This window comes from Pestalotiopsis fici (genome assembly GCF_000516985.1).
Source record: "Pestalotiopsis fici W106-1 unplaced genomic scaffold PFICI_Scf_3, whole genome shotgun sequence".
Taxonomy (NCBI): domain Eukaryota; kingdom Fungi; phylum Ascomycota; class Sordariomycetes; order Amphisphaeriales; family Sporocadaceae; genus Pestalotiopsis; species Pestalotiopsis fici.
Genome location: NW_006917093.1, coordinates 5837180 through 5852462, shown reverse-complemented (window position 1 = coordinate 5852462; position 15283 = coordinate 5837180). Strand labels below are relative to the sequence as shown.

Here is a 15283-nt window from a genome sequence, read left to right as displayed (position 1 = left end):
ATATTCGCCCGCTCGGCCCGTCATCCCAGGAACCACGATGGGATCATTCAACTTATCTAGGTTAGGATCCACCTGGGAGAGTGTATTTATACTATACACCCTCGTCGTAAGGCTTCCTGGATGGATCTTCTAGTATACTCTGGAGAATAGTTGGTCCGGAATCAGCAATCCCATGCGACATGGGGTCTAAACTACATCCCAACTATACACATGTAAGACGTACTACATGCTATTAATACTCCTACTGCCTCTTGACTGTTCTCTCCATAAAGTAGCACTACAACAACATGTGTTAGCAATTGCCCATTAGGGTAGATAAATGAGTTTGAAGCAGCTCTTCCAAGTAATTTGTCTGAGCCTGCTCTCTTGGAGTACCGATTTGGGCAATGCTTGCTCATGAGACAACCCAGAGAAGGAGAGAAATGACATCGGAAGTTGCTTACGCCGTATTCCCCTTGGCCCCCATATGCAGAGTCATCCAAGATCAATGTTTCCAACGTCTCAAAGCCAAGCCTCTTATACACGCCAAGCCCGGCTTTGTAGGCGAGCATAAAAATATCAATGCCCATTCTCTCCGACTCGGCAATGCCAGCTTGCATTAGCAGGGTAGCGATTCCGCGGTTACGATAAGCGGGTTGGACGGCGAGATACTCGAGTTCTGGTGGACACGGTCAAGCCCATTAGTTACATCAACACTTGATTACTTCCATGTATATAGCTATTGCTGATGGAATACTTACCCATATATTCCTTGCGACTCATGTACTTTTGCATGATGGGGTGCACTGGCTCGTCTATGTTGCCCGTTCCCCGCCGAAAGGTCCAATCAGCACTCGCAAACAGCTCATCAAACCTTTTCTTGTCTGTCTCGGATACATCTGGGGTTTGAGCCTCGAGCCAGCCTCCAGCCAGCCCGTCAGGTAGGAGAAAGCGGGCATATCCCACCACGGTACCGGTCTCGGCGTCAATCGCCTTGATGTGTCGCTTGTGGGCTCGATCACTGAGGAGATTGTTTGGCATTCGCCTCGCGCATGCTTGTATTATGCTCTCGAGCGTTCTATCCTTTTCCCATACGAGGATCCAGGTCGGGTCTGTCCAAAAGGCTGACATGTTGTTCTGGGCCAGCCCGGCGGCATCCAGAACGGTGCAGCCTTGGACTTGATAGTTGGTCATCTTTTCTCAGGATGAACGGCGAAGAATTGGCATGACTGACTGACTGACTGACTGACTAGGTCAACATCCTTGGTGCACAAGCTTTCAGGTGATCTCTGACACCTGGCTTGAAAGCTTTGTGATATCTTATAGCTTGTCCCCATTCCCGCGTACATACGATGCTGACATTTTAGGCAACCATATAAAGGACCCTGCCGCCATTGACTCCGACGCTAATGGATGACTGATACCTCCAAGGATGTGTTACATGATAGGTATTTTTTTTTTTGCCTAGTTTGAATTCTAGAGTGCCGGTCTTGTCCTTTTTGAAGATATCGCAAAGATGAAATGGCATATGCATGGTGGAGGGTGAGAAGGAAATAGCAAAGGGAAATAGGGAAGAACCCAAGTATGATAATTATCGTGAGATGACTATAATAATAAGCATTGATTGGTGGTTTGCAACGTGGCGGGGCTCAAGATCTCAGGTGATCAGCCCAAGAGTTCGGACATATGCAATCGTTTCTGCATGTGCGCAAAGGACGAAAGAGATTGGCTGGCTGGAACCACCTAATCTAGGTATCTACGGCCTGGCAGCTTACATCAGTCGTGTACCTACAGCCCAACCCCGATAACGACCAACCTCAACAAATCATGCGACATGACTTTTTGAACCCTCGGTAATCCATCCTCTCATCCCTTCCATTTTCACCTCCCATCTTTACAAATTTCATCTAGAGATATTCGCTCATCCCCAGCCGATTTCTGCACTGCTGTGACTCTCATGATTTACTTGCTTTCCATGACTTGACGACTCTCTCCGATCCACCCGATACCATGCACGCCGTGCTTGGCATTTTAACTTTAATTCTAGGTTGGCGCTCCGAGGCCTCTATAATCAGAAATCCATGGGGACCTGGTTCCCATTCAGATAGCTACCAGCATGTATTAGACCAACAGCATTCCCTGGAAGTACCCAAATGGTCCACTCCTGCAGCCGCACTATCAAAGACACATCATCATCATCGCCCCCGCGCTGGCTTTGTGGCCCTGGGCGACTCTTATAGCGCTGGCATTGGCACTGGCGTCGACGGGGCCGAAGACGAATGCCGGCGAGGGCTGCATGCCTATCCGGCGCTCATTGCCAAAGATCTCTCAGCCAGTCAAGGCGGGCTCAACAACACATCATTTCAGTTCTTGTCATGCACGGGTGCGACGACAAATGAGCTGCTGCTGGCCAGCCCAGAGAGTCAAATCAATAATCGTAAGCATAATTCATCTCCCCTGGGTATCGTTTGTTTTTCTTTTCTGGGTATATAAGCAAGAGTAGAGTGGAAGTTTTTGAAACGTTTCCCAGTTGTGTACGCACAAGAGAGGTGACTGACTGGCTGACACAACATCTCGTAGTAAATGGCTCGCTACCCGTCGACTTTGCGCTCATGTCGGTGGGAGGAAACGACCTGGGATTTTTTGAAGTCATGAATGCGTGTATATTTCGTTTCTACAACTTCTACTCGGGCACCTGCGAGTCAGCGCTAGAGCACGCCCAGGAAAGATTGAATGGGACCGAGTTTGAGGAGCGACTGCGCATAGCCATATTGGAATTACTAAACAGGGTAAAGTGGGAAAAGAAACCTGTAGGTATTCCATGTCCAATTTTGATTCATCATGATTCTCTCCACTTTATAGTATAATCGTGTCTAACACAGGCGCTACAGTGGTTCTTCATTACCGTAACCGGCTACGCGCGCTTCTTCAACGACCAGACCCCCGAATGCGACGAAATGAGTCTCGGGGTGTGGTGGCGTGGGCCGAAGCTGCAGCGGGAGCTCAGAGTCAGAATGAACATCATGGTCCAGGCAGTAAACGAAAAGATCAAGGCAACAGTCGCCAAGATCAACTCGCAGTTCGCCGGGATCAAGGTCTTGTTTGTCGACTACGACAGCGAGTTTGAAGGCCACCGCTTCTGCGAGCCCGGCGTCGTGGAGCCCGACTATCAGAGAAATGACACATACTTCTTCCTCGTTGGCGGGCCCGACAATGCGAGGAACGACACATCTCTATCACAAAAGGCGCAGCCTGATGTTCTTCCGCTCCATTCAGATTTGGTGGATCCGCGTACATGTCTCGAGCCGGCCACTCGCTCTGGAGACTGGGGGTTGCTGGCCCTTTGCTACATGGCCATGTCAAAAGCAGAGGACTCGACGCTGAGACATGCCCATACAGAAGTCGTTGCTGAGAACTCAATGTGGTATGTTCCGACGTATTACGGGAAAACATTCCATCCCCGGACCCTCGGACACGAGATAATCAGGGACAAAATTTACAATCTATGGCATGAACTGGGCTTGTGAGAAGATTTGCATCGATTACCGTTCTATCGGTACATTTTCTTGCATATTTGGGATTGTTTGGAGTGGGTGAAATTCATACAACGGCTTTCATTCTTGGTTTTGGTTCTGTATCCTTTGCTCCTTGCTGCTTTGCCTTGCTCTATACCCCCTTGAGTTTCCCTCCTCCAAAGGAAAGAATAGAATCTTTGACCTCATTATACTGATTGAGTCCAATAAACAATACTACCGCCCCTTAGTACTGACGGCGTCTTGCACATGTCCAACGTCACGTCTCTGCACATCACAGGACGGACGCACGCCCCATGGAAACAAAGGAGATCCTCCACATTTTTACATGAGTGCCATGCCAATATCAACCCTGGACGCCTTTTGCTCCCAGAAAACGAAAACAAAAGACTACATGCGTCTTTCTCAAGCTCTGACCCAGAGCAAACATGAAATCCCCCCCATTCTACTTCTTCTTTGACTTCGGAGTAACGTCGTGCTCCGTGACGGAATGCAACATGAGCTTGTTCGGGTACTGGGGGGTATTCTTGGAATGACCCTGGTTCCAATCGTAACCGACGGCATAAGCAAACATGTCTCCATCTTTGTTGAAGGCGGAACTCGTGATTGAGCCTCCAACCGAGCCTCCACCATTAGGGTAGGCTCTAAGTCGGGCATGGGCGACACGATCCCAGAAGTTGTACGTGCCGTCGGAACCAACGGTGCTGAAACTGACGTGGTGAACTGGATGAAATTGTACATCATTGACGGCATACACCGGAGTGACCCTCTTGGCGTCGGGACTCCCACGATGGCAGCGAAATGTAAAGTCGATGCTGCAAATGGTTAGTTTGAATCATGTTTCTGAAAAGTATACGTCTCTAATGTAGACGTTGACCTACCCAGTCGGATCCTTCTCATCAACTGCATTCATACCGCACCTGCCCTCGATGCTCACTGTGCCCCAGCCCTTGCCATCTGGAAAGGCAGTGACTGATCTGGTCTGGTACTTGAGGGGTGAGTCTAGAGTGCGAGAAAATCTAAACGGCATGGCCAGATCAACTAGATGCATCTTGATGTCTGCCGTGCCAGCAACAAGCATCTGAGCCTTGGAGTCCATGGCGTAGACGCGGTCATGGCACTGGAGGGTGACAGCGGGGGACTCTTGGCGAATGTCCCAGAACTTGATCGTCTTGTCCCAGGAGCCCGTGGCGATAATGTTTGCAGACGTGTTGGGAAGGTCCACGAATCGCACAGAGCGGATAGGAGCATCGTGAGAACCAACGGTGATTTGTTGACCGGACTGGCAATCAAGCAGGTGCGGTTTCTTGTCGGCACCTCCAGCGAGGACCATTTTTCCGTCCTGCCATTATATGCTTAGTATTCAAAATCAGACAGAGGGATGCAAAGAGATGAACACCAACTTAGGGATTCCAACTTACCTATTGATTTGGACGTTGGTTTGTGAAATATAATAATCTTTTTTTTTTTATCATGCCCCGCGTGTATTACACAGGTCGCTGTAGATGGGAGAGTTAGAGGGGGCTTCATGGACATACCTTGGACCAGTCGCAGCTGAGCAGTGGACCATCTGCCTTCAGCATGGCGACGCCATTTGCCGAGCCACTGGGAGCGACTTCGAAGATGCGCACCTTGCCATCCCAGGAAGCAGCCGCGAGATGGTTGGCGGCGGGCGACCAAGAGAGGGCCGAGATGGTGTCTTCGAGGTCGCTCGTCAGAGTGGCGTCGGGAGGCGATGCAGGTGTGGTGTCTGCAACACCAAAGCGACTGTACGCCATATTGAAACAGAGTTTGTTGCGGTGCAGAACGCAAAGGCGGCGAGAATTTTGGGTGATTTGAAATGGAAGACGATCATGAAAGAATGCACAATCTTATCGAGTCCTCAAGAAAGGTGGAATGGTTGATGACCAATATGTTGCACGCGTGCTTATTTGGGTGCCTGCCTAGTTATAATAAGCGCTAATAAGTAAGGCAGCAGCACTTTGTTCTTTTTTAATGCGCCGCACGCACTGTGACTCAAGGCGACACTGCGAATGATCAAGTGTTCCTGAATTGACTGGAGTGCAAATCTGATTTGTGATTTATCTTGAGATCATTCTGTTCTTTTTTTTTTCTCTTGCTTCCTCCCCTATGGCATAAATCTACAATATCAAATGTGATCAAATGTCAATGATCAATGCCAACCTTGGATGGTGGTCCCCCAATGTTGGTGTTTTAGTCCAACTGGTCGCGCAACTTACATGGCACTTGATCAACTTGATTGACACACTATTCTATCCATGGCACATTGAATGCCATCATTTGATGTTATTTCTTCTTCATTTTTTTTTTTAATTCTTGGGGCTTGTAGTTATCCCGAGCTGGGATTTGGGGTTCTCGGCGTTGAACAGACAACGATGGGACTACCCGTGGGTTCTCCAAGGTATTATCACTATAGCATTTTGTGGTATGCTGCTAGGGAGAATAATCTGTAGGCCCTTGCAGCCAATCCGTGACTCGGGAATTGCTGCACAGTCATGTATGCAACAGGGAATCGACTGCAAATACCAATCATAGCAACTTCAATGCAGGTTATTTATTTGCAATTCCAAATCAGATTAAATTACAAAGCAATTAGGAGCGTTGATGACCTTTTCTTACTTGATTGTCTTGTCACGTGATGTCGCGTTTGAGTACTAAATGGTTTCTATCCAACTTTTTCCATATGAGAGCGCGTCAGCACCAGCGTTTAAAAAGTTGCCAACCGTGTTGAATGGCAGACAGGCAGTCCGCTTTGGCTGGATTCCTTGTCACCGCTGCACAGAGATAATTATTGCTCCTGCCAGAAATTACAATCAAATTGACAAACGCCTTTGCTGTTGCCGCTGTTGCCTGGGACGACGAATACATAGGAAGGGTTTGGGGGAGGGAAAGAAAAAAAATTACGCAGCTTCCTGATGCCAAAGCTGCGCACAACTCACCCCACCATCCTTTTATCTAGGTATCCTTCCTCCATTCATCACCCAACCCACCACCATCATCATCGTCACGTTGCGCAATCTGCTTCCTGCCCCGATCCCCAGCCCGATCGTTTCAAACGAGCATCTGCGACATTGTTGAATGTCAGTTCTACCAGCCTTCTCCTTGTCGCAACGCTTTTCGTTTTGCGCAACCTGATCTCGACATTTCAATATTCTGTATCCAATTCAGTACGGAGCAAATCATGGCGCCCAAACGAAAGCGCCAGGCGCGCCTCACCTTTGAGCCTACAGGTGCCCAATCCTCGTCGCAGTCTCAGTTCTCGCCCGCCAACATGAGATATGCTGGCTCGTCGCAAGTGACTTCGTCGCCGTCAAAGACTAGCAGTCGACCTGTCGCCGCCAAAAAGAAGAAGAAGGCAACGCAGAAAACTATTCAGGGCACTATAAGTAAGTGCACCGGGTTGTTGTAACTACCCACCGGTCTTTCGTATTCCACTTTCCCACCCGACCTTTCGCTGATCAATGCGAAAACTCTTGTCCCTTTCTGACCAAATGGTTATCCAAATGGTCAGGGGACTTTACTTACAAGTATACAAACTATCAATTATTTGTACACTCGCTCACAAAAGCTTCCAGGCAACACAAGGTCAACACGCCAGAGTAGTCAGGCAAGCCCTCCGTCTAGCAAACCTCGAGTATCATTCATGCCCCAGTCGCAGAGAGGCGGAGTCGTACTTCTGTCCGACGACAGTGATGATGATGATGATGACGATGATGACGACGATGACGATGTCCTCCATGTACCAGTGGTAAGTACTCGAGTCATTCTTGCGTTTTATCTCTCCCTCTACCTTCCTCTCTATTTACCTTCATTTTTTTCCCTTTCTTTCTTGAATATTCAACACGGCGGCTACGTTGTGGTTTCCGTGACCTCATTGGGAATTGTCATTCAGTTCTCCCACTCACCCATGTCATCTACATTTATGAGAGTCAAGAACATCAAGGCTAATTTTTCCCTCTTCTCTCATAACTAGGGTCGTCGCCGTGGTGGAGGGGCAACCAAGCAACAGAATCTGCCTTATTTGGAGTCCGATGATGATGGTACTGATGATAATGGCGATCTTGACAAAGTCACTCGTGATACTGACGACGACGACGACGATGAGCCCATTCAACCAAGCTCATCAAGAGCAAGAAGACTTCCAGCCCTTGAGTCTGAAAGCAGTTCTGACTCGGATCTACCTGCCAAAAAGAGGAAGACAATACAGGTGCCATCTTCGCCATCATCAAGTTCAGAATTAGAGAAGACACCTGGCAGAAGACTGATCCGCAGAGGACAACCATCCTCATCCCCGACCAAGCGTCACAAAGGACACCGTACTCCAAAACAGAAGAATATGGAGCTATTAAAGCGCCGACGCGCAGGCGAGAAAATTGACCAGTTGACGTCCTCGGAATCGGACACAGAGGAAGATAAGAGAGGTCTCTACGATACCGCTAGTGACGATTCGTTGCAGTTTCTCGAGGATTTCCCGGATGACGAGGTGAACGAAGAGAACGAGGACGATGACGAGTCTTCAGGCAAGGCTGTGTCTTCTCGCAAGCCCAAAAGACAGTCTCTGGTCAAAAAGGATGAGCCCGGTGGTGGCGATGATGACAGTGACCTAGACGACTTTGTTGTCGAAGATGACGACACACCAATCGGTGCTCCCGATCATATGAACATGCCCTACGAATTCACCGCAGAGTCTCGCAAACCGGCCAAGGAGCAATTTCCCTACGTGGTCGAATGGCTAGTCCACAACAAGATCAACCCTGCTTTTGATCGCAAGGATCCTATCTATACCCATGCGTGGCAAAAGCTTAATGATGAGGTGAGTGGATTAGCGACATCAAAGTTCATCTCGTCTGCCTGGAAGGTAGAATTCTACCGCAGCCTGAAAGCACGTCCCAAAATGGAGGCATACGAGACCTGGAGAGATGCTGCCGCGGGCGTGCACTGCGAGGCTTGTGGCAGAAGTGGTCATCCGGCAACCTGGAAGATTCATTTCCAAGGCCAACCATATAATAAGGAGACCCTTGAAGAGGTGGAGTCAGATTCCGAGTCGGATGTGTCAAGCCGTGGATCTGTGGACACGCAGGGCAATGAATTGCTGCCGACATCTAAGGAATGGGCGGTTGGCTCGACGTGTTGTAGCAATGCCGAGACTGCGCACACTCTCATGCACTGGAAGCACGCTCTCAAGGAGTGGGTCGAAGATCGGCTGGAAATGGACGGACACATGAAGCCCGCAAAGCTTAAGGAGCGTGAGAAGATGAAGGCTAAGAAGCGCAGAAAGGCCGCCAATGAAATCGTGGACAAATGGAGAGCGGATAGAACTGTGGACGCTCTCTACAGAGACTTTCGATCCGTGCTTCAGCAGGCTCGTGACAAGAGCACTTCTGGGCGTGGTGGGTCTAGCTGGAGGTAATTATACAACTGCTTAAGATTTACGGAGCGCATTCTCTTTTCAAGCGTAGCATTGTTTATGAGTATTGGCTATTGGCATTGGGGCAGTATCATCGACTGCCTTTCGAGTCATGGAGATGGTTTTTGAACCTTTGGGAGTAAAGGCAGGGTTGTATCACGGTCAACGAAATCACGAGGCACTTTGCCAAAATGCTATAAGAAGTCTCAAATTGAACAGAAGTAATTGACCATACAAGTTTCAAGAGGTGCTTGAGGCATGAAGGCAGCCAAGATATCTTCCAAATTGCTGCTGGGCGAATGTTCGAGCATATTCACTAGTAATCCTAGATAATAGACCTGACCAATCCTCCTCGAGAATGAACTCTGGGCGCAATATGTTGTGTTGTTCCATCATTGAATAGCTCGTTTCTGTACCTGCATTGACTTACCACATGATATCCCTGAGTCGCTCCTTGTCGTCTTCTCCGCCGAAGATGACCTCGATGCCCTTTCTAGCCAACTTAAAGAGCTCCTCCTTCTCAAGCTTGAAGTGCTCCTCAATCAGCCTCCACTCGTTGGAAACGGGACTGCCAAAGACGCCCACATCGTCGGTCTGTGTCCAGTCAGCTTTTCTCAGCACATGTGTGTAAAGGGCGTCTTCCCTAACGGGTGACAAGGTCATTCATAATCTCGGTCTCGGTACTTACACAAGGCACGACAACGACACCATCAACCTTCCACCACTCTCCAAAATGGTGTGCCTCGAAACTGCCAATGATCATCTTGGCATGTACATTACAGCTGAGGCACAGCTCCAACCCAATGCCCCTCCGACTCTCGATGACACGCTTCACACGCTCCGGAACGTGGATCACGTGTCCCAGCCGGTCCGGGTACCACGACATGATGGTGTCGAGTTCGGCGTCTGAAGCGCTGCACTCGGCTTCGGCAAAGTGGATGGTGATTTTGAGCCCAGCATCTCGAGCGGCCTGGAAGGCGGGCGTGAAGAGGGAGACGTCGCCCCGGGCTGGGTCGCCGCACAAGTCGACGGCCACAACACCAGAGGAGGCAAACTGCCGGGCGAGGGCAACCACCTCATCAGCCTCGGCCGCCGTATTGCGCCGGTCAATGGACAGAATCAGTCGCACACGAATATTGGCGTTCTCCTCCTCAGCGGCCGCAATGGCGTCCAGCACGGCCTGGACGTAGCCTGCCTTGGACAAGTCTGCTCCGGGCATGGCGCGCGGTGTTGTGCGCAGCTCCAGGTAGACGACACCGTCGTCGGCAAATTCACGGACAACCGCCTTGGTGGAGTACTCGAGCGAATCCCGATCATTGACGAGGTGGTAGATGTACGAGGAGAACAGTGGAAAAAAGCTGTGCGCAAAACGATTCAGTTGGTTCCGCGGCAACCATCGAGTGTGGCAACCCCAAATATTGGACGACATGAGCACCTACGTGTTCAAATCATAGTCATGTTTGCCTACTGGCATAACTACCAAAGGGTCTTCCAGATCTGTGGCGTCAGCTTCTCTCTTCTTGAGCCATATCTCGTGGAGACATTGTCTCGAGATGGAACCCGATAGATGTGCATGTAACTAGATGATGGGAAATCAGTCAGACTTGTACGGATATTCGTGCTCATGAACTTGTTCATGTGCATTGATTAGAACCACAGCATTGTTGTATAGGCACAAATGAAAATCGACTTGGTCAAATGTTTAATCATGCTGAGTTGGTGTTTTTTTTTTTTCTTTGGAGGGGGTAAGATGCGGATGGTGGTGGCACGTGTTTGGACAGCGAATCATTACCATGACCTACGTACCTCGATCTTGGGGATAGCCTGAAAATCCACCTGCAAAGCCATGATTGATGGATAGAGGTACCTAGGTTGACTCGAGCTGGCTGGGGCTGCGTGTACGGGAGAAATGACGCAGAGTATACACCCACACATTCAAGGTATAATAACACTTTGCTTCACGGTACCATGTATGGCGACGTTACGTCCAAGTATTTCGTACAGATAATTCGGACGGGCAGCACCCTCAATCCTCCCAACGGGCCGCTGCCGCAAGAAGGCTTTAGCCACATTTTGACAGGTGTTCCGACGGAACGAGATTCAAGACGCAGAAGCGGACGACACTAACAAATGACCACCATTGTAATGCTGCAGCCGACCAGATTCACATACTACTCTGCGCGTGCAAGTATCGTAACCATGTCCTGCACAATGCCAACTCTGCGCATATAGTACACAGTACATGTACGGCTTTATTTTTACCCACCTACTTTTACACAGTTCTGCCTAGATACCCAAAACACACCTCGCAGGCTGACAGTGATTGCAGTAGGACACACAAATCAGGGCGCCTGGGTATCCCAAACAGTTCTAGCTTGCCAGCGCCTAGACGAACTGCTCACCAAAAAAGCCAAGTCTACCCTCCCCTCAAGCGCAATGTTTCAATGCTGTGTTTTGTTTTGTGCCGACAATGTGCATATGACCTGATGCCGTTACATTTCAGACGAGAAGCACGTCAGAAACGGGCAAAACCCCTCCCCTCCCCTATCTGTCCGTACCCAGGACCATGTCGTCGGGTGTGTTTGCCGCAACAACCAATCCGGGGAGACGTGAACTGAGGAGGCTCACTACACACACTACATACAGTTCAGGTTGCATCTGACTCTATTTCTGGAGCATTTGTTCTTTTGGCAAGGAATTGTACACCTTTGCCTTTGTCTCTCCTCTCGCTCCAAAATCATGGGCGAGTTGCGGAAACCACCTCCCAACTTGACAATGCGCCCTTTTCTGCCAACGAAGCAATGAGCGAGTGAGTAGAGGCATGGAGAAAGAGAGAAACCTCCATTCGAGTTGGAGGAAGGTCACAGAGCCCACCAGCGACAAGACTAGGTCATGAACGCCACGTTGGTCCTAGCGCTGATGCCGCTTTAATTTAGACTCTCCTGTGCCAGACACAATTCTCCTTCCTTTTTTTTTATACGTCTATATAAATATATAGAGCAGTCTCCAGCATGAACAGTTCTAGCAGCCAGACAAGCAGGGACTATTATGTATGACATGGAAACGTGTATCACGTCATGACTCCGTTTTCTTTTCTGGAAGATGTTCTCCTCTAGACTGCTTAAATTAGCACGTTACTAGGTTGGTGGTACTTGTTGTTCACTGCTGATGGGGCTATATCATCTGTTTGTTATTCAGAATCTAAACTTTGAAGTATATGAAAATCATGTAAGAGCAGGTGGTGGGTTCTCCTCCCCCTCTTTCTTTTCTCTTCATGCTCTCAGTACAACTATATAACCATTGCAAAGAGAGGTCCAATTACGGCGTGCGCGAGGAGGGGCATGATTATTTGCAGATACCACTCTAGGTTCTGGCACCCTCTTCCATCGGGTTTAATTTCTGATTCATATAGAACCTGGGTGGCAATTGAAAGTCGTGATGATGCTCCTATTCAAGGCAAAGCATCAGGTCCATAAAGCAGTAGGGTCCAAGGCCTTGTCAGGAGAATGTTGCATTATATATCACCACGGACTTTTTTATAATCTACATGTCTATCCTCTTGAGTATGGGGTTGGAAAGGGGTCCATTTCAGAATACTGTGTACGGGAGCTCGGACGTAAGGCGGCCACGCTCAGACCAGGGAAGGGCCGCCAAAGCAGCAGGGCTCTGCATGTCTTTTTCACAATCTGGATGACGGTGGATTGGGGAAAGCTTGGCCGCTTTTGACTTGTTTCTCGGTGTTGGCCGTACACAGTACCCTCAAGGTTTCCCCGTTACAAGCAGAATATCCATCGCCAATGTGTCTGTGTGCCCGGTCCCCATGCCCATCAAACTTGAGCGGATCTGGTTCGAGACGAGTCAAAGGAACTCGACCTGGGATAATCTCGGTTTGCAGATATTTCATGTCCGCCGTTGACTTGGCGGCACCCACTTTTGGTTCCGAGGTCATAGTTCGTTGGAAGATCATGGCTGTACGTAACCTGTAGTGCGGTACAGATCCCCGAATCCCCCGGCTGCCGAGTCTTGCAAATCCCATGACGGGGGGATGAGAAAGCATTGATGATCTGCTGGAGTAGTAGTGTGTGCACGAAATCAAGACAGAGATTGCTATGAAGCCAAAATAGGAGGGCTCCAGATGATGATAATGATATTGTTGATTGCTTGCTTGCTTTACCCGAAAGAACGACCAACTCAGACATTGGGTATGTACAATTCTCCAAGCTTAACCCTGCCTAAGCCGGTCAGTATAGCGAGTAACGTGGGGTTACGTTTGTCGCACAACATCTAGGTAAAGCCATCCAGTGGCGGCGGCAGTGTTTTGGAATTCATGATGCCGAATGAGAAATGAATTTCTTTTTTCCTCCGGCGCACCTTGACATGATATATACTCAATGGTGCGCATGAAGCTGAGGAAGAAAGCAACACAAGACATGCCCTACCTCGAAGTATTGGGTAATCAACAAGAGAGAAAAGCAATCTAGTGTCAAGGTCCATGATGCAAGTAGATACGGGAATCCCAACACCTGTAGAATCCATCCTAACGGATACTCAAGGGAACAACTTTCGCAGCGCCCTTCTGTGGTATACTTGACTTGTCATCAAGCCTTCCAGTGTGTCATCAACGTGGGACAAATGGCTCGCCGCGCCATAGCTGGGGACGGTTTGAGACACGTACGGAGGTTGATGGACGGACCCGAAATGTCTCTGGGTGCTCATCCGCACTGCTGACTGTCCTTTGTAAGAATCCTTCTTGAGACTGGTGTTTTCTAGAAATGCACGTCGGAAGGAATGTCCATAAAGTTCAGCGGCTGCTCCCTAGACTCTTGGCTGTCAGCAAACAAGGCAGCGTGGAACAAAAATGGTGATCGTCCAGAGGCTAGGAAGTTGCTTGTCTATTCCGATGCATCAATGGCGCCTAAGGATATCATGCTGGGCAGGCATCCAGGAAGAAATTTTGGTATGTACTTGACTCTTCCCTTCGTTGTTTGCCTTCTTTAAAATAAGAACCCCTCCCATCTCTGGCACAGGTCGCTGTGGATAGATCCGGCACTCTCTGACGGCCACGGTGACTCGACTCAGTCTCCCGTCCAGGGGAGCTCGATACTATATAGCATCAAGTCGAGCCGAGTCATAAGCCGGCATCTAGGAAAGGCCTAGAAAGATTCGAGAACAAAGGCGAGTCGATAGTGAACTTGAGCAATTTTGAACGCATCCAGGCATGACCCGTCTCCTTGGGCAATTTAGTACGTGATGGATTTCATCCATGGTTGTTTCGGCACCGCAAAATCCGAGAGAACCTCCAAATTCAGAAGTTGGCGAACGAAATGCCGACTGCCCGGGCAGAGGAACATGCTTGCTTTAAACCTTAAGTGTTTATATTGGAGTTATTGTACTTTGCACCTCACCTAGCTATCAAGGTATAAAAAATCCCGGGCCGCTGACTCGAAATTCTTTTTCTAATATACTGTGAACATGAATAATTACATATCTCCAGCCTTAGTCGGACATGCAGTCTTCTCAGTCGATTCGAGAGCCAGGGCCCAGCAGCAGCCAGGACAAGACAGAACGACATTGTACCGGGATATGATGCAACGGTGCCGAGGTGGTGGAGTCCATACTGTGCACGACCGGACAGGGCACCGGCACAAGCATCGCCCTGCCATGTACCCAGCTCCTTTATTCCCCTTCCATCCTTGCCCTCCTGGATTGGGGGAAGGCCTGACGTGGTGTTGTTTGCAGGGGAGGTGGGATTGAGAAATGGGATGGACTTGGAATGGGGGTCGCTACTTGGACCAGACTGGACGACTATCGGCAGCAATCTCCCACAAGCCTCCATCCGCCCCAGTTCTTCCCCCAGAACTACGCAGTAGCTGGCCAGCCCAGCTGGCAGACGCCAGGAGCCATGCATTAGTCAATTGACATTCGCTGGCTGATAGCCTAACTTCATACAGCCATAAGTCTACCATAAAAAATGTGAAAAATAATTTGGAAGTTATACAATAGATTGGATTTTCTTAGAGTTATTTCTTTTATTTTTGTTCTTTCGAGATTAAGTGTTTTGACTGGTGATATGTGGAGTTGAAAACACAGTGTCTTGGTGACGAATGTCAATTGACTAATGCATGGGTCCTGACGCGCGAATCAAGGCCAGACGAAAAGGGCCCATGGTGGCAGGTTGACGAGCGATGCCCGCCGTTCCGATAAGCCGTGGAGAGTCGTCAGTCTTAATAAGAGACTCTCGCCGGCGCAATTTCCAAAAGATAGATCATAGAGAAGAAGAATAATAATTCAAGGGAGAAGCCATTTCCCCCGTTTGTGCTCATATTAGTATAGATGAATATTG

At 49.1% G+C, this 15283-nt stretch overlaps 5 protein-coding genes across 5 annotated transcripts; 2 read left to right on the top strand and 3 right to left on the bottom strand.

Annotated features, from left to right (window-relative positions):
* Positions 1–241: 241 nt before the first annotated feature.
* Positions 242–1173, bottom strand: PFICI_05885 (uncharacterized protein; the record flags this gene model as incomplete). Its single annotated transcript, XM_007834466.1, has 3 exons — positions 242–277; positions 444–658; positions 741–1173. 3 exons carry the CDS (start codon positions 1171–1173, stop codon positions 242–244), a joined length of 684 nt encoding a protein of 227 aa, XP_007832657.1.
* Positions 1174–1989: 816 nt separating this feature from the next.
* PFICI_05884 (uncharacterized protein) lies at positions 1990–3506 on the top strand (the record flags this gene model as incomplete). Its single annotated transcript, XM_007834465.1, has 3 exons — positions 1990–2416; positions 2560–2789; positions 2871–3506. 3 exons carry the CDS (start codon positions 1990–1992, stop codon positions 3504–3506), a joined length of 1293 nt encoding a protein of 430 aa, XP_007832656.1.
* A 451-nt stretch (positions 3507–3957) lies between these two features.
* PFICI_05883 (uncharacterized protein) lies at positions 3958–5290 on the bottom strand (the record flags this gene model as incomplete). The annotated part of the gene is made up of 3 exons (XM_007834464.1): positions 3958–4327; positions 4394–4854; positions 5051–5290. 3 exons carry the CDS (start codon positions 5288–5290, stop codon positions 3958–3960), a joined length of 1071 nt encoding a protein of 356 aa, XP_007832655.1.
* Positions 5291–6714: 1424 nt separating this feature from the next.
* Positions 6715–8943, top strand: PFICI_05882 (uncharacterized protein; the record flags this gene model as incomplete). Its single annotated transcript, XM_007834463.1, has 3 exons — positions 6715–6919; positions 7109–7281; positions 7507–8943. The coding sequence occupies 3 exons, from the start codon at positions 6715–6717 to the stop codon at positions 8941–8943; spliced, it is 1815 nt and encodes a 604-aa protein (XP_007832654.1).
* A 423-nt stretch (positions 8944–9366) lies between these two features.
* Positions 9367–10788, bottom strand: PFICI_05881 (uncharacterized protein; the record flags this gene model as incomplete). The annotated part of the gene is made up of 4 exons (XM_007834462.1): positions 9367–9534; positions 9629–10298; positions 10380–10519; positions 10747–10788. The coding sequence occupies 4 exons, from the start codon at positions 10786–10788 to the stop codon at positions 9367–9369; spliced, it is 1020 nt and encodes a 339-aa protein (XP_007832653.1).
* Positions 10789–15283: the final 4495 nt, after the last annotated feature.